The following is a 19,284-nucleotide window of genomic DNA, read 5'->3' as shown; positions in this document are numbered from 1 at the left end:
CTGGTTTGTTCAAGGCTTAACGAGGAAGCACGGAGACTGATTGCTGAATTAGGAAGCACATCCATCACTAACCTTGGCTTCAGGGACAACTGGGTCTTCTGTGGTGGGAAAGGAATTAAAACTAAAAGTCCATTTGAACAGGTTTGTGAATCTTTAACTTCCTGGAATTTAAAAGCTTGCGTTAATAGAGGCATAGCATGTTTTATAAGTGCACCATGCATTTGTTCAAGATGAGTATCTATTGCAGTACTGGCACACAGTCTTATTTTCAGTGTTTTTCCTTTTCCTCCTTTTAAACATACAAAAAAAAAGATTCTTTGGTGACTCATAAACAAGAAAAAAAATTTATATGGTGTAGATCTTACTATGCCAGTTAACTAGATTATTCAGCTTTTTAGTGAATCAGATTAACCTGAAGAATTCAAAGCTTTTTGCCCAACTTGTATTTTAGATGCACTAAAAATGGTGAGCTTCCAAGAGATAAGTGGGTAGTTAAGGTGTTGGTGTTCCCAGCTGTAACTTTGCTCTTCTCTCAAATTGCTGCCATCGCAAATTTGTGAAATAGAATATATTCCCATACTTTAGCTGTTAAAATTCAGCATGTGTCAATATTGCCTTTAATTACTGGTAGAAATAGCTTTGTACTAGCAGAGTAAAGATGTTTTTTCTTCTGCCAGCTTTGTAAGGGAGGGGAAACTAAGTCTAGAAACAGTGGCAGACTCTTGGAGGCAATAATGTCTTACCTGACTGTAGATGGTTGTTTGGTGGAGAAATAAAATGTTCTTTCAAATCTCACTATTTGTTTTCATTGCCTTGTAAATTTAGTATCCTTATTTATTTTTACCTAGTGGTACATGTTTTAATGCAGTTGGTAATTCCCTTGCTTCTCTCTTCCTAAGCAAACATCTATAATAAAATTTAAAAATGTTTCCCCTGTATGGCTTAACTTTTTACCATACACTTGTCTGGGCAAGTTACTTTAAATGGTGAATACTTACAGATTGTTATGTTTGATTCAAAGCACAAGAAGTTAGTAATGTTTTTTCTTTGTCCATGGCCTGAAAATAAGTACATGTCTTAAAGCTATGAGTTAAAGCAAAAGGATAAATGACTTCACAATATTGGCTGATTGATATTTTCCATTTATAGCATATAAAGAATAACAAGGACACAAACAAGTATGAAGGCTGGCCAGAAGTTGTTGAGATGGAAGGCTGTATCCCTCAGAAGCAAGACTAAATGAAAACAGAAGAAAAGGAAAAAGACTATGGAAGACAATGCACTTTCTGCTATTATTAGAGAGAGGGCTATGAAGGAGACTGTACTGTAAAAATTATTTTTAAAGCATGCAGCCATCTTGTCAGTGTGTGCATGAGCACTGACATTTTGAATATTGGGATTATTTATTGCTGACACACATAGAAATTCTTTTTGTAAATATGACCAAAATAAAAGAAACATCCAATCATTTCTATGCAGGTTTCTTAAAAGCACAGTATTTAGTTTGCCTGTGGTAAATAATACTTGTAGATAACTGGCTAATAAATAATGTATGTGGACAATAAACAGATTGTGACAAATGTACTGTCCTCTTAACAGTGCAATTTTGCTGTGACTATGTAAACTTGTTGGAATATTGCAGATTTTAGTAATACATTAATAAGGAGCTTTAATTTTTTTTTATCCTCTGCCTTTTTAATGGCATCATCAATTTTTATTAAAACTATTTGGTTATTCTAATACCAAGTGCTCCAAAAATTTATTTTGTAGTCCCCTATCAAAACTGAGTAATCAGCAAAAGAAGACTACATGATAGTGTAACACAGATATGCGATGAAAAGCACAAGAGAATTTTTTTTCTATCTTTAGGGGATGAACTAAGGTAAATATGTAAATAGTATGTGTGATATTTAAAAGCAGCTTGGAAGAATTTGTATTTTACTTGAAAGTGTTTGCTTTATAGAAGGGACTGGCACATTAAGCAGCAGTACTGTGGCTAAATTGTTCATTTTTTATTGCAGCTTTTGTACTGCTGCTTAACCATTGATTCTCCCTATGGCAGTTCAGCTGCAGTGGATGTGTGTAATGGAAGAGCTTCCTCTTTTGGTTCTAACATCAGGAATAAATTTCCCATCACAAAGAGCCTGTTAGAAAGCAGTCTGCCTTCTAGTGAGAGCTGTTTCAGGGTACACAGCTGTGCACCTTCACCACCTACAGTACTTCTCATGCAATCTCTTCTTTTGGAATGTCAGAGAGAGCAGTGTGTCTTGGGTTATGCAATGTGTGACTTGTAAACTTAACTGACAATGTTTCCTTCATCCTTTTTTTAATGGAAAAAAGGACCAAGTTTAAGTGGCCTTATTCTTTATCGTATATCAGAGCTGTGTGAAGACCTTGCTTTCTTTCTAAACTTGTATTTCTTTTAAGTAGGGCCAGCTTGAACTTTTCCTGAAACTAAATTATACCATACTAACTGATTGTATCCATATTCACAAAATTAGGGCTGACACAGAACTGGCTGTAATCTCCTGGAGCTTTGTGTTATGAGTTCTGGTATATTCCTCAAAAACTTCAAGCTAGTACTATGGTGCAAAAGCCACAAAGTATTTTTCAGGAGCCCACAGTGAGTTTGAAGAGGCATTGGAAATAGTATTATTGTTGATGTTTTCTGAGTCAAATTCTGTGCACTAAAAATTTCAAGCAATATTGAGAATTACCTTGTAAGAAAAATAAATAATCTCTGATACCAGGGTAAGACTGGATTCTGAGTTGTTCTCTGTGTTTAACTAGTTTTTTAAATAATGTGGATTTCCCTTAATATTAATGTGAAATAGCTGTAAATCCACCTGACACAGTGAAATTGCTTTTGTTAAATCTTCCAGATTTTCCTGTAGAAGGATGTGTTAAAATCCTGTGCATTTTTTCATTGAAGTAAAATCCCTTTTCTAATCAGTTTGAAATTCTATTCATTACTTAAGTCTGTAGTGGAAAAGTAATTGTTTAATTCCTGGAATTTTCACAGAAATTCAGTTCTGCTGGTGTGTATGCCAGTATTGACTACACTGCTATCCAGAATAATACCAAAATAATTTTGAAGTTACTCAGCAGGGTTTTAAGAGGAAGAAACCCTATTTGGCTGCATTAGTAGTTTCCCTGGACTACATTTGTCTTCATTATTATGGCTTTGAATGCCAGTGAATATTACATCTTTCTTCAAATTAAAGAGTTAAAATTTCCTCTGAAAATTAAATGGAGAATGTGTGCCTTTATTAGCAATCTGAGTTGAGTAGAAATATCATGATTCTCTTAACTCCTTAAAGTTGTAACTGCAACAAACTTTAAGCAATATATTTTAAAGCAATTAAATGGTAGAATTATTTTTGTTGCATTTTAAATAATTTGAGTCTTGAAATTTTGATGGAAATCTTACTCTCTAAGCCATGTCCTCAAAGCTGTATGGTATCATATTTAATAAGACTCTTGCCAAATATTTAGAAGTTTTACTGGAGTGGCCACACAAATGGGGTGTCCTGGGTTTTCTCCATCATCATGACTTGCTGCAAGATCTGGTCCTGCCTTCTCTGCCTTGAGTGAGCAAGTTACAGTGTCCTGCTGCTGAGATGAACTCTCTGAAATCAGTAGGGTTTTCTGGTAATCCATCTGCATTTCATTTGAGTTGCCAAGCACAAAGATGACTTCTGGCCTCTCTCCAGCTGGGAATAGGAAATTATTTGCAATGATGAAGGTACAGGTGTATAAATACCTGTGTGTGACAAAGCTCCAGGTTCCATATTTTCCTATATGGAAACATAGGTGATAGGAACATCTGTAGCATCTTGCAGGCTTGTTGAGAACAGAGCAGCAAGGAAAGGGAAGAGAGATTTTGAGGTATGTCTGCCTGAAAAAGTAGAGCTGTGAGAAGAGGGGGGGAAGGACACAAGAAGGTTTCAGCTTAATCTTCAGCAAACTGGGATTCAAGGCACCTGAAGATGACTTCCATGTAAATCACAGCTCTCAACTGCTTTACTAATGGTGCTTTATATGGATTAATAGGAGTCCTAGGAAAGAAACTGAAGGAGGTCTCTGCCTTGATGTACCCTCTGGACCTTCCCTAGTGTCTTTCATGATCCAGCTGGTTTTTCTTTATCTTTTCCCCTCTGGGAAAAGCAGACCCTTTTACAGCCTTAGTTTCCTGATTGCCACTTAGGAAAAAGCTTTATTTTGCTCGGCATGTTTTGCTTTCTAGATGTCTTACTGTAGCACTTAGTTTGCTCAAACATTTAATTGACTGCTAAATGCTTCATGTGTATGTAATGTCTCCTGAACTGTTTGGGTTTTCTGCAGTCTGAGTGTTTTTCAAGAATAAGTGTATTAATAAGAGGCCAGGTGGGTAATTTCAAAAGGGGAAATAATACTGCCACCATAAGTGCTGACTGACTGCTCTGTAAGGATGGGAAGGGCTGCAGTGCCTCCCTAACTGACTTGGGTCATGGCTAAGGCGGATGCTAAGCAAAGGACTTTTTATTGATGAAATCCTCTTCAGTTTTAAGGCTGTAAGGCTGTAGCCTAGCCTGAATGCAAGGGGCCTGTTAAAGAAACTTGAAGAAACGAGTAAGGCTCGATGGGAACTTTGTGGCTGAAGCAGGAAAGTGCGAGAACAGCTCTTGACGTGTTCAGAGGAAAGTGCAAGAACAGCTCTTGACGTGTTCGGTGGTATCATGAGGTGTCAGTGGCTCCTGATGCTGTACAAGGGATGCAAGGGACGTTGCTTCTCACCCTCTGAGCACCAGGCCAGCAGGGCACCAACTCCTGAGCTTCAGCCACACCCTGCTCCTGGCTCCCTGGGGGCTGAAAAAGTGAACAATGGCAAGAGAGAACATGCTCTACTTGAGATGCTTCTTTGCATTTCTGATAACATTAAAGCCACTTTTAGTTCCTCCTTGCTGCCTCTGTTGTTATCCCTTTCAAGGTTCCAAAGATCTAAGGCATCCTTCATAGACTCAGGTTGAAACAGATTCCTCAGATATCATTTCCTGTGCTTAACTGTCCATCTAGGTGGGTTGGCTCATGTGCTGTCCCCATCTTCTTAGCTGAAAATAATTACTTTTTAGCAAGTTAAAAATGGATGACTGTCCACTTAGGTATCTTTTTACATTCTTCCTTGCCCTATGGTTCTCCTCTCCAGAACACTCAAACCAGTTCCTTTAATCTTGTATTTCAGTTGCTCTAATCTCTAAATCTGTAATCACCTGTTGCCTCAGAAAGGTCTGCTCCTTTCTGAGGGTGTTGTCCATAGCATGACATAGCTACAGGCTCATGCAAAGACATGAAGAAAGGCACTCCAGACTGAGGAGGAATCATGACTCCTCTTTGAGCTTGAGGGATAGCAGTAGAAGAGAGTGCTATCTTCTGTGGAACATAGCTTGCAAATGTTTTTGTCTACCAAATACTACATCCATCTTCTCTAATTATCCTTTTCAGCATTCAATGTTTAGCATTTTTTTTATCAGTACACTCTCAAGTTCCCAGGTCTTTGCACCCCATTGTAAAACTTGGTGGATTTCTTGATTTATGTTTTAATTCTCTAGATGCCTCAAAAGGACCTAACCAACCACATATATAACTACACCTTGTGTTAAGTTTTGTAGTATATTAGTTAATAAAATGAAGATCATCTGTTTATTGTCATTTGAAATATGCAGATATGAAAACTCTGTTTCAGGGAATTAGAATATATAGGGAGAGAGGTAGGGATCAGCAGAGAGCACTGTAATAGTCCAACTACATTGTCTGCTATGTAAAAAGCATGGAAATCACTCCATTCTCTGGGAAGTTTCTGATCCCTTGAGGCAGCCAAAGCAGCTGCTTAATTCTCTTTCTCCTGCTGATCTTGCAATCAATAAACAGGAAAAAAACCAAAAAAAACCAAAAAAAGAACAAAAAAAAAAAAACCAAACAAAAGCCAAAACAGCAAACTACTGACTTTAAATAATATTTTAAGGTTATTTTAGGTGTCAAAAATTGTATTATCCCAAGTATGGTCTCAGCAGAGAGTATGGTATTGTTCTGTCAGGACTTAGTGCTGTTTAGTCACCTCCCATCCATGCTGCCAATCAGTCCTTTGGCACAGCCTGAGGAGCCTGTGGGTTTATTTTCACTGCTGAAACAACCAGGGCTCACAACTCTCTCTTCAGGGTCTTCCACAGTGAAATGTTCTCCCCATCCAAGTTTTCACAAAGAAGGTGTTGAAACCTCCTGTGACAGTGCCTTACTGGCATGCTGAGCACCCTTCCTCACAGACAGCAGATTTTTTTTTTATTATCCCAAGATAATAATTTGGTCAGGCCAATGGAGATGGACTAGCCAAATGTGGAGTAAAGGTCCAAATAGCAGATAATGGGCTTCATTGTTCCTGAACTGATGTTCCTAAAATAACCCACATAAGGCAGTGAAATACCACAACACAGAAGATTTTGTTTCCTTCTTCCTGACTTATACATCCAATAAAGAGTGACAGTTCAGAATCTGGTCACCATCTTTCCTGGAAAATGACTGATGACTAGGAAATGAATTCTTCAAAGTAACTTTGAAAGCCTCAGCCAAACTGTCCCAAGTTTCTAAAAGCTGGCTGTTAGTATGGAAGAAGTTAAGGGATTGCAAATCCTTCCAATTTCCCTGGATTTCAGTGGGAGTACTTACTGCTGGGGCTGGGATTTCAGTGTTTGTAAAATGCATTTAAGAGAATAATAAAAAGAAAGTATGCAGAATACTAATTAACTGACCATTTAGAAAATCGTAGTGTTTCTCATCAGTGTGTACGGACTGCAATAGTTATAACCACCCTGATGATAAAAACCTCTAACATTGATGCAGTTCTCTGACTAATTTCCCCCAGCACATGCAAACAAAATTCAATTGAAGGTTACTACAATATTAACAAATATCTAACCAACAAATCTCAAGGGCTGTAGTCTTATCACATTAGTTGTGGAAACCTCTTACATAACTTGCATAATTTAAATATTTACAAAATATAAACTTTCTTGTCTTATCAAAAATAGTTCTTTGCACAATTAAACAACAGTAATCCTTTCACATGATGCTTTTTAAGCCAGGCATTAAATCACTGCATAAAAATAAACAACCTTTCACAGATGTAAAATAAAATTAAGCCAACATATTGAGACAGGGAAAGTGTTATCATTAACAGTTTAAATATTTTAGTGGTGTGAGCCAATCCATAAATTATATTGTGCATTGAACTTACTGAAGATGCAACCTAATGAAAAATTCTAGCTGCTGATTCTATAAAGAAAATCTGTTCTAAAAAATCCTTTGCTTTATGGCAGATTCCTTTGGGCTAAATCTCATGTGGTTAATTTCGATAATGATGGTGAACCACCAGTGAGATGGCTGAATGTGGCAGATTATTGCATAGAATTCAAGAGTGGGGTGACAACCAGCTGACTTGCAAAATGTGTGCTCAGATACTCAGGAAATGCCTGCAGAGGGTTTTATTTCCTTCAAATATAAAACTGTATTTCTGTCCCTTCTCAGACCTGTCCCTTGAGTGTTTGAAGGACAACCAGTTAAAAATCCTGAGGTTGCTGTTTGGTACCCCATTCACATTCACCAATCTGTGCTCCTGCCTCTCTCCCCAGGGCACAGCTTGACCCTCCTTTTCCAGGCAGACCTGCCGAGCTCTCTGCAGTCACACACGTTCCTCACTTCCCGATGCTTTTCGGCACATTTTGCAGAAGGCAGAGTTGTGAACGGCTGCAAAGCAAATGCTTCGTGCTCAACAGATGAACTCTTTCCCTATCTTTGTGGGTCTTTCTGAAGTCTGCAGAAATGAACTGTCTAGTCCCAGTTTTAAAAGCACAGACATAAGGACTATGTCTAATGCGTTTTACAAACTCTCTTGACTCTTCAGTCTCTAGCTAATGAGATCTTGAGATTTCTCCTCTTTGCCACACGGATCTTCAGGACATTGTGTCTATTAAAACTTGAAAAGTTCAGCATCTGTCTCTGCTCATGGAGTAACACATTCAAATGTGTCATCAAGAGTCCTTTTTGGTGTTTAAGCTGTCCCTGCATGCAGCCTGATGTTTACCCAGCTGTCCTTTCAGTCGAGGCTCGCTTGGACAACCCGTGGTGTGGCAGTACCTGTTCCCCCAGGCCGACCCCTCTGAAATCCCGCATGGTGGCAGTGACTGCTGTCCCCGTGGCAGGGCAGCTGTGTGCAGCACACGGGCTGGCTGCTCTGGCCGTGTTTCCTGCACTGCACCTCACTTGCAGGTGTGTACGTCGGTCATGGTCTCGCACCTCCTGCAGCGCACGTAGCAGCACCAGACGAACTTGCACTCGCAGCGCTCCACGTGCCGCACGACGTGGGTGTTGTACCCGCGCCCGCAGCACAGCAGGTTGCAGCCCTCGGGCCCCTGCGACGTGCGGTTACATTCTCTGCCCTGAGTGCCAGGGATCCCCAGTTTTTGGTCTTCCACGCAGTAATTGGGCGATTTGTTCACATACAGCAGGTCCTCTTTCCCAATTGGTATTTTTCTCTGGCTTTTCTCTTTCCTGCGTAGCTTTTTTTTCAGTCTGTCCGATATTTGTATGCTGTTTTCATACTTCTCCTTTAAAAACCGGCCAATCTTTTCAAAGGATGACATGGTTTTCCAACAAGTTTTCACTGCACAGGACCCAGAAACACCATGACAACGGCAATCCACAGACATCAGCTTTGCCACAGCCTGAAAGCAAAGGGAGAACGACATTTGGATGTGCTCTTTCATTCATCAGGAATGCTGCCTGACATCAGCAGCACAGAGGTCTTAAAGTATTTAATATTACAGCTGCCACTGCCATTTCCACAGCAGGAAAGTCAGAGCACGTGTTAGGAACCTGGTTTCCAGCCCTGGACCCCCACTATGAGAGGCACGATCTTCAGACTTGCTTTTCATTTGCAGTTTGCAATGGCCATAATGTAGCAATATTGATCACAACAGTGAAAGCTGTGATTTCTGGATGGCTTTTCATTCTGGAGGATCCTAAATACCTGAATGACATGTCCTGTCATGGCAAAAGGGTCTCGTGGGGAAAGCAAGGATAGGGCAGGTCATGGCACCCTTCCTATTTTGGAAGACACTGACTGGGCAAGTAAGTGTCCAGTTATGTTGCCTTTTAAGGGTACTTTACAGCTACCATGAAGACCACTAAACATTGACAACCCTGTTTGTAACTAAGGCCACAGGAATGGCTGGAGTCACACAGCAGTGCCTGGGCAGCCAGTGCGGCTCAGCACCCAAAGCAGCACGGGGGAGGCACCTCAGGGCAAACTGTTGGAAGAGCAGGAAGATGCCCACATCTCCAGGTTTCACAGAAAGTCTGTCAAAAGACCCACCATGGCTTAGCAGAGGTGTCTTTGGCTCAGGTAATCTGTAGTAAATCTCAGGTGCTTCTCACTTATAGTCTTAAGCCCTGTTCTTTTAATTTAGGCATAACTAGTTCTAGTAGGAGTTCCTAGTGTTTCCAGTTTCATAATGGCTCCATTTAACACAGCTAGGTATTTGCACTCACATTACTTTTATACCTGTCAATGTTTAAGCAAGATTTCCACAGTTACTGCCAACACTTAAATGAAATTCTTGCCAACAATAAATACTTAAATACTTAGATGAGTTACTTTTCCATGCCCGTGCAGAAGCAAGGGCTGGGCTGAACAGTAACTGTCTGACCAACAATGGGAATTGGAAGCCTGTGATAAGCTTTTTGTACCACATAACAATTTTGGCTCAGTTTGTAGGATAATCAAGTCTCAAACAACTGGAATCTGTAAACAAGCAGTAACTTCCTTTATCTTGAGACTGACTCAAACACTCAGGAGACAATCAATACAGTACTTCCTTCTCTAACATCTAATTGTCATCATATAAAATCATACAATTAGTCTTGTGACAACCCTCTAATGACAAACACTAGAGTTTGAAAAAGGCACTGAAAAATCACACATGTACAGATGTAGTACCAGATATCATAATTTTTGGTTTGTTTTACATTTGCATTAACATACCTTCTGGAGCCATCCTGTAGATTCATAAGGGCCATTGGTTAGTAGTGTGGAAAGCCCATGTTGCTATCTTCCATTTTACTAACCTTTCCCCCCTATTTAATTTCCACAATCAAAGCAATTGGTAAATTTAACAGTAAGTGTGGATTTTAAATTAACTCATAGTATGTTTGTCTTCAAACTCCTCATGCATCAAGACCAATGCATATTGAAATTAATCCTCTTTGAAGGAACCAGTTTTACCAAAACATGGGGGAAAAAAACCAAATCAACACCCCAACTACATGATGTTTATTAAATTTCATCCTAAGCCTTTGCTTATCCTACAGCCTCCACATATACTATAGACTAGCTGCTGTCAGTCTGTCTTTCTGAAACTGAATTAAAAACTTAGAAGAAAAATCTAGCATCCTCCTCTGGGTGCCCCTGAGAAAGTTGTTTCATTTGTGCCAGTTCCTAAGCCTTGATTCTGCAGTGAGATCTGATACCTGAAATCCTACCAAGCCCCACTGGCCCTCTGCAGGACCAGAAAAAAACTCAAGCCCCAGACTCCATATTGGTAACTCAGGCAGCACAAATGCCATCCTCAAAATTCCAAAATTCCAAGGCATACAGCAAATCAAATGAGCTATTTCTATTCTCTGTGCTAAACTGAGACTTTTCATCAAGGTGACTGTGGTCACTGAAGTTTGGGATGAGTCCAGCATGGTTACTCCATTGGTTTCACTGGGCATTGAGGCCCCCAGCACATTCTGCCCCAAAGGTCTTGACTCAGTCTTGAGCTGGCATTTGCATAAAACTCTACAAACCTTAAAAAAAACACATGACCAAAGTGTTTGCTTGGAGTCACATCTTTGGTGAATAAACAGGAATGATTTGTAGGTGGAGGTTACTGTGGAAGCCAAATATGCAAGACATTCACAAAAAACATTAGCAAGGAAGAGCAGGCATGTGCCCTTGACCTAGAACAGCCTTTACAAACTAAACCTGGCAAAGAGGTACTCCTGTGCAGGAAATACTTCCACATGCTGTGGGCTGCTTTTGCAATGGGAGATTTTTCTCCACTACTGGAAGAAATAACAATATTGCAGCAAGCAAACTCTCACCCATGAGCACACACAGACTCTTTTAGTGGCAAATCAACTGCTAGATGGTAGATACTTACCATCTCTTCTACACAGACTAGTTTCTCTTTAGTAGACAGACTTGACCTTGCTCATATCTCAAGAATCTGTCAATGAAATCATATTCTGACTACCCAATGAAACCACTGGGTAGTCAGAATATGATTCATTAAGATGTAAAAGTGATTGGGGCAGATGAGAATTTAAAATACAAGGACAAAAAGTCTGTCAGAAGACAGATGACCTAATAAATGTGAATATCAAACACAATATCAAAAGATAAATTTGACACGCAACTTAAAAATAGAAAGGATTTAATAGCATTTTTCCAATTTTGAATGATAAGTTATTTTTGTCAAGTAACTAGAATTTCAAAGTAGTTTTAAATCATATTGTGCTAGTAGATTTGTAAGGTTACAGATGTAATCCTTATTTTCACTGCAGTATAATAAAGTACTTACTAAGGGCAGAAGGATCCAGAAATTGTCAGAGGAAGCTCTGCACATACCTGCTAGGTGCTAAGGGCCATGTGGGCAAGTAGTCCAGCAGATGACACTCAGAGTCTTTCTCTGAGGATGAATTAAACAAAAGCAGAGGGAGACAGAGTTTCGAAACAGGAGCAGAAACTGATGTTGACCTCTTAGACTGATATCAGAATATAAAAATGTGGCATACATTAGCAGTGTATGAATGAACAGATGAATGAAAGAAACACAAATGTGATTCAGTGTCTTGCTTACCAGCTGCTAGGATGGGCAAATTTTAAGCTTGGAGTCCAATATACTTTAAGTTGCCAGCACAGGGAGATGACATTTTGCTTTGCCTGATCACAGAACATGCTACTGCATCTCAGTCTGTCACGTAAACTTCAATGAAAAATCTCCCATAATTGAACAACTCACAAAATTTAGGGATTAGGCATCTCCTGATGGTGCAAGAAGACCTAAGATTGTACCTATAGAGCCAACATGGCCTTCAGGTGGGACACAGCTGCAGCATACCCCTGTGTCTCAGCAGTGCACAGTGACTGCAGAGTTACTGGGACCATGACTGACTACACAACCAGTGTTCTGTTTCACATTTTAGGTTCATATAGTGAATCTGTTCAGTTACTCATGAGCTAGTGAGAGGATTTTCCATACGAAACAAAATTCCATGGAGGGCTTCAGAGGAGCACTGTCACAGAAACCTGGTGGATGGATGTGTCCTTCTGAGCAAGCTGGGACAGGCTTTCTTTGGTGGGCCATGGAACTGACTGACAGCTTGTGAGAAATGAGCAGAGTGGTGACTGAGCTGGGTCCACCAGCATTGTGGTCTGCCACAGACCCATCTGAGCAGCTCCTCCTGCCCCTATTGCCCCTCAGCCTTGGTGGTACAACACGCACAACAAAAGCGCAGGGCCAAGTGATGAACAGGGATGAACACTGCTCTTTTTTAAAATTAAACTTGAGAGAAAGATCAGTTTTAAACTGCCTTCCTTTCACTGATCCAGTGCAATTAACAGAGGGAGCAGCATAGGGTGGGAATCTGTGGCTAGAACAGACAGATGGGGCAGAAAGCAGAGACTGATTTGCAGCAAAGAGTGTCAATGGAATCCCAGTTTGCATACCCTCTAATGCCAGTTAATGCTTAACACATCCAAGCTGAGCTTTCTGTTTGCAGGCACTACTCTCAGCTGTGAGAAAAGGACTGCCAGTACTTGTTTTGGCACAGGAACCAATGCCTGTAATCAAATGTCCCAGTTTCAGACACTGGTAGAACTAATATGATTATTCATGAAGACAAGCACATGTCCTACCAGAGGTGCACTTAAGAATAGTTCCAAACTTGGTGAGTCTCTTACCAATTCACAAGCATCAGTAAAAACAAACTCTCCAAACAGGTCCCACATCAAATAAATTTCCACAAGTGGAAAAGTGAGCAGAATTTTTCCAGCAGTGAAATAATACTAATACAATGATAGTGAACCCATATGTGCCTGACTCCCCACATCCTTTTGTACAAGGAGCAGAAGAGCCCAGCTCACATATGCACACCTAAGCACACTGAAAATTGCCGTGCTAAAGGATGATGAATGTTTATCTTGTAGCAGAATAAGAATGCAACCTGAACCTTCTGAGAGTTGGATTATTGGAGAACTCAAAAGATAAACAGTTTTAAAATTTTTATATGTCGATATGATAACTATGACATGTGGCAGTATAAAATAAAATTTTGTACTGAAATAAGAGATAACTAAGAGAATTCTGCACATACCAGTTCTCTTACTAACTCCAAACAAACACAGAAGTACTGTCCCTGGAAGACTGCTCTTGCAAGACACCAAACATGATAGTATTTATTACACAAGGTCATAAGATATCAAAACATCCTTCTTGTAAGCCCCAAAACATGAAGGCCAACATTTTCCAGCAACTCCTAGTTAAGATTTGAAAATACAAAAATGAAGAGTTATGCTAAACTTCAGATAATATTGCTGCTAGAAATCCCAAGTACCAACAACAAACATTCTTTTTCATTCTGGACAGTGATCAAAATATTTGATTTATCCTACATTTTGCCATTAAATTACAAAATATTTATGCATGGAAGCTGACTATATATATTTCTTCCTTAACTATCTCGCTCTACAAATATGATAAACAACTCTTTGCTCTTTCCTTAAAGAAATAATAATTTTATGTTCTGTTCCTCTTATTAACATCTCCTACAAGAAACCAATCACCTTTCCTTGGAGGTGATTTAGCTGACTGACATCTAATTAAACTCATAACTTTTAGATCTCATCTTTTACTTAAGTTTAAAGTTTGCTTCAACTGCTTCAGTTATAAAAAGCATCTTTGTCACCCGGAATCATGGAATGGTTTCAGTTGGAGGGAGCCTGAAAGATTTTCTGCTTTTCCAACTATATAGTTTAAATGAAATAACACATATTACCTGTAAAAATTACTTCAAATTAAAGTAATTTTCAGTTATACCACCATGGCTCTTATGATGGCTTACTATGGCTATTCCTTGTCTATGGCAGAGAGGGAAGTTGATTGCAGTAAAACCCACTGATGCTACTTCCAGCTACAGGAAATTTCGGAGTCACAATGGAGTCCATCAATATGTGTAGTCAAAACCAGAGTTTTTCCCTTTCTTTTTTTCCCCTTTAGTTAAAGCTGTGTCACTGAGCAGAACAGATTTAAAGTATTATGAGCCCAGATAGAACCATTAAGATGAAATCTCCAAGGTAAAGCAAAGAAAGTAATTTTAAAGGAAAAATAATACAAATCTCTGTCATTCCAGATGAAAGCTCCAAGCACTAGATTACAGGCTCATATCTTCCTGTACAGGCTATTGCTGCCCCCATTTTGCATCCTCTGCAGGACAGGAAGGAAAATCCAATGTCACACATCCAAACACACAGTTTTCCTCTGCAAGCCTGGGTTAGAAGTTCTTTGGACTGAAAAAAGCCATCCAAAATCAGTCTCCTTTCACTTCTTTGATGTATGTTCTAACCAATGAGCTACTTTGAAGGTGTCATTTCTATCCCATGTTTTTAAAGAAAATATTAACTCTTGATTTCTCCTCTGAACAATGCTAAACTTGCACTCTCAGGTGTGGACTGCAGACTGCAAGATGAGTAATGAGGCCCTGTGTCCAGCTGGCCTTCTCATTCAGTATTAGAGAGAATTGTAAATGCAGGTCATGTTAATAACAGAATAATCAGTGACAGAAATCATATCGTATTATGATGATAACCGGATCATTTCAAGTTTATAACTGAATATGAAATATCTAATTAAGATAAATTTACTATTTAAGCACTCATTTATTAATTATTTTGTGGATTTTATTTTAACATGCAGAAATTAGTTGGTTAAAACCAGCTCTGATTCTGAGCTTCTACACGTTTCTTTGGTGATGTTACTGCTGTTCTTGCCACCGGCCCCACGAATACCTGCAGCCAAGGCCCCACCTCCTCTGCCTGGCGTCGCTTTGCCAGCGAAGGTGATCGAGGGCTGCTGCCACACCCGAGTGACACCCACCTGCCTGCCAGCCTCGTTGTTGTGCAGGTCCATGGCCACCAGCCCGCTCCTGCCCGTCGCGTTCTTCAAAGGCACATCCAGGAACTTCCTGCTGAAGGACATTCCGTAGTGGATGTCGTCCGAGCAGCCTCCCCAGTGCCAGCCCTCGCTGGCGGAGCCGCCGTGCCGCAGGGTGACATCGCAGGAGCACTCGGTCACGTTCCCCGCGCTGCAGGAGCGCGTCACCGAGTGCACCAGCCCCGCCGCCGCCACCGCCGACACGAACGCCGTCTCCTTCGTGCCTGCACAGCGAGGCGAGACAACATTACCCACAACTGCCTCTGGTCACCTTCCTGGCGCCCACACCCCAAAACAGAGGTCCCCAAACCCCAAACTGACCCCTCGCCCCATAATGGGATCCCCACACCCCAAACTGCCCCCAAACCCCACACCGGGACCCCAAACCCCACACAGAGACCCCACGACCCACATGGGCTGCAGAAAGGAACTTTACAAGCCAGCTGATTATTAAAAGTTAATAACAGTTAAAAGTTAAAAGTTTAAAGTCATCACAGCTTGGTCTGTAGTGTCAGCCTGTTCAAAGCAGTGGATGTTCATACCCCAGAACGACTTCAGGGCATGGCCTCTTCATATGGCCATGCTATTAATGATGCTGTTTCTCACTACTGGTAACGGTACCAAATTTTGGTAACTTCTTTCTAAATCTGATTAGGAATTTTATTTGCCACAGAAATTTTCAAGCCAAATAATAAATGAAGAATCAAACTCCAAACGACCCACACATTCCAAACCCCTTACTCTTCACTCTGCTTTTCACTATTCATATTGATTTGAAGAAGAAAAGGTCAGTCTAAATCTCAGAGAAGCTGTCATGATCCCAGGTTACTTTGGTAGAGGGCCAAAACTTACCTCATGCTAAATTTAGCAAACATTGATGTTCTTCTAATTCACAAAGGTTGCAAAGAGTCCCTAAAGTCTTAAACGAGGCAGAAATCAGCACAAAGATATTTTGGCCATGTGCTTTTCCTAGAAAAAGCTAGCCATGGGAAAGACAGCAGCATGAAAGGTCTTTACTTGTTAGACTGGCTTCTTAGGCCTGCCCCATTCTCTGAAACTTCTGGCATAATGTGGCACCCAGCCACAATTAACACATTACTGTGTAAGGCATACTCGAAGCAAATTGAATATCAATGAGTGGTCAATAAATGTAGCTGAAATTTTACTGAAATGGGCCAATTTTCACTGTTGTGAAGATTATTCATTTCCAGTCTCCAATGTTTCTGCTCATGGGCAGGAAAATTCCTGTTTGTTTCTCCTGTTTGTATTAGTCTGTGTTGCTGGTACCACCATAAAAGGCTTCCACAGTCCACACTAGTGAAGCTGTGTGGGTGAACAGTGGCACTCATTTATGGGTCTTCAGGAACAGTCCTTCCTGTTGAACAGAAGGACTAACACACATATGGCTCCATACAGTGGGGAAAACTGCCATTTTCTTTTTTTCCCCTTTCCTTTTTGGAATATGCATAATTTTTTAGTCCTCACTTTATGTTTTCATGGTTAAAACTTGGGGGGGTTTTCACTGCTTTAGTACAAAGATTGCATGAACACAAAGTGAAGTACTCCAAAATTTAAGATCACATCCATCACACAATCAGTGACCAGGGAGCCAAAAAAAAAAAAAAGTTGCAGGATCCTTGCAACTTGCAGGAAAGTTTTGGTGCGACATTTGATACAAAAAACCTCATCCTTGTTTCAGTGGAAATTCCAGCAATTTTATAGTTATTTTATGCAAAAAAGCACCTTTGGTTTCACTGTGCTGATCATTATCACATAACTGAGCACATATTATATATTTTAAAGCATTTCACATTGTATTTAGTGTCCTGAGTAGACATTTTGCCTGCAAGTGACCTTTCTGAAACAGTATGTCATAAGTCCACTTATTTAAGTAACTATGACACAAGTTATAAACCCAACCGAAGTCTAAGAACAACAGTATTTCAATATAGCTAAGTGGATCTACCTACGGGCAGTGTCATCCACGGACGTACAACGCGAAAATTACAAGAAGCAGCAGCAGCGTTGCAAAGACAAGCGCAGGTTTGGTCCGCTCGGTGCATTTCGTGCGCCCGCGGTACCTCCCGGGTCGGCGGCGGGCACCTCCTGCCCGGCTCTGCCGACGGCACGCACGGACGGTCCCCGCCTCCGCCACAGGGCTCCTGGCCGTGCAAACCCATTCCCCGGGGCAGCCCGGTCCCCGCCCCGCCGAGCGGGCAGCGGTGCCTCGGGGCGGTCCCTCGGTCGCTCACTCACCGCTGCTCAGCTGCTGCCCGGGGCCGGCGCTGCCGCGGCGGGCGGCGGGCGGCGAGCGGCAGTCCCAGCGCTCGTGTCGGAACTGGCTGCGGCACTCCTGCAGCCCCAGGCGCGCTCCCTCCCGGATCGCGGCCATCAGCTCCGGCTTCTGCTCGCACAGCTCCTGCTGCCGGCGGCTCAGCGGAGGGCTGGCGCAGCCCGGCTTCTCGGGCCCGCCGGCGGCGGCGATGCCCAGCCACCTGCGGAGGCAGCGGCCCGTCAGCGCCGGGCCCCGACGGACCCGAGGGGACGGGCTCGGCGCAGCCCTCCCACCCTGACCCCGGCTACTCACATCCAGGTGCTGCCGGCGGCGGGGCAGAGAGCGAGCAGCAGCGCCGCCCGCAGCAGGCTCGGTCCGAGGGGAGCCCCGCGCCCCATGGCAGCCGCATCCAGCCCCGCCGCGCTGCCGCCCCTGCCCGCGGCCCGCCCGGGCAGCAGGGACCGAGGGGGACCGTACCCAGGGGCACCCCCTACTCGGGTTTGTCCCCCTCCAGGGACAGGGGACAGCTGGCGCGGCGAGCCCGGCCCGTCGGACGGCCCTCCTGGGGAGGCTGGGCTGGCAGGGAGGGCGGCGGGAGGGGACACATCGGGAGCGCTCGGTTCCCGTCAAGGTGAGAAAGTTGGGATTGATGTTTTCCCCGGCTCCTTCCCCGGCTGTGCCTCCCCGCCCGTGCATTGGCCGCCCGGGGGCCGGGGCGGGCCGGGGCGGGCCGGGCGGGGGCGCGGCGAGGGCTCCGCTGCACAAAGCGCGGCCCCGCACGGCCCCGCACGGCCCCGCTCCGCTGCACAAAGCGCGGCCCCGCACGGCTCCGCACGGCTCCGCACGGCCCCGCTCCGCTGCACAAAGCACAGCCCCGCACGGCCCCGCACGGCCCCGCACGGCCGCGCCTCTGCGGTGCTGCCTCTTGGGCCGTGAGGCGCCCAGAGCGGCTGCGAGGGGTGTAGCGGGGTCCGGACACAGCAGAGTGGAACTGAGGCAAAGGAAGGAACCCGTAGGTCTGCAGCGATTTAATCCACAGAAATGAGAGAGATGTTAACCCATCATAACATTCCCTACACTTTTTATTCCAATTTTCTAATGCTTTAGCAGTGTTAACTGAGTCAGCATCAGTATTCATTAGGACAGCATTTGTTCACTCCTGTTAACTTCAGTGAGACAGTCTTATCAACTTCTACCTCGATTGCTAGTCCTTAGTTACACATTAAAAGCCAATGAGTCAGCTGGCACCTGATGGAGAGCTGCTGTTGGCACTCTGGACTTTCAAGTCCTCTTTGATCACAATATATTGCTGCTTCCTTCTGTGTAAGCAAAACACCTGCACTAAAAATAATCTGGATAAAATGACAGATCTGTAAAACTTTGATTTGACACAGTTGTAAATTAGTGAAATAGCTCTTGTGGACTGACAATAGCTCCAAGTGAAGAACACAATAAATCATCTCAATGACAAATGAACTTTTTTATGAGTACAACATCTTGGGAAATAATCACGTAGATGTGCTGTTTTCCCTTGCCTTTTTCCCCCATGAACGTGCAGAGATGTTTTAAGAGCACAGTCTGTGGTCTATTTAGATCTAGAAAACGATGCCTCCTTCCCACTTCATGCTTATGTATCTGCTCTCAAAGTGTCTCCAAAGCATCATCAACTCTGGGCAGATTGCTCATGACCCCACTAGTTATTTGAACCTTTCAATATAACTTATT

General features: G+C 42.5%; 2 protein-coding genes across 2 annotated transcripts in view; one reads left to right on the top strand and one right to left on the bottom strand.

Annotated features, from left to right (window-relative positions):
- FAM3C (FAM3 metabolism regulating signaling molecule C) overlaps positions 1–2,952 on the top strand; it is a 29,947-nt gene extending 26,995 nt beyond the window's left edge. Inside the window, exons 9-10 of the mRNA XM_071423730.1 lie at positions 15–141; positions 1,150–2,952. Of these exons, the coding sequence (XP_071279831.1) occupies positions 15–141; positions 1,150–1,239 (217 nt within the window). The 3' untranslated portion in view covers positions 1,240–2,952. The remainder of the gene's footprint in view (positions 1–14; positions 142–1,149) is intronic.
- A 2,094-nt stretch (positions 2,953–5,046) lies between these two features.
- On the bottom strand, positions 5,047–18,084 carry WNT16 (Wnt family member 16). The gene is made up of 4 exons (XM_071423729.1): positions 17,872–18,084; positions 17,541–17,779; positions 15,228–15,508; positions 5,047–8,753 (listed from the first exon to the last, which is right to left on the bottom strand). The coding sequence occupies exons 1-4, from the start codon at positions 17,955–17,957 to the stop codon at positions 8,289–8,291; spliced, it is 1,071 nt and encodes a 356-aa protein (XP_071279830.1). The 5' UTR covers positions 17,958–18,084; the 3' UTR covers positions 5,047–8,288.
- Between the last annotated feature and the right edge of the window lie 1,200 nt (positions 18,085–19,284).

Source organism: Agelaius tricolor, unplaced genomic scaffold, assembly GCF_023055355.1.
Source record: "Agelaius tricolor isolate 1412-34295 unplaced genomic scaffold, bAgeTri1.0.p SCAF_3, whole genome shotgun sequence".
NCBI classification, from domain to species: Eukaryota; Metazoa; Chordata; class Aves; order Passeriformes; family Icteridae; genus Agelaius; species Agelaius tricolor.
The sequence above is the reverse complement of the archived record's forward strand: the minus strand, read 5'-3'. Positions and strand labels throughout refer to the sequence as shown.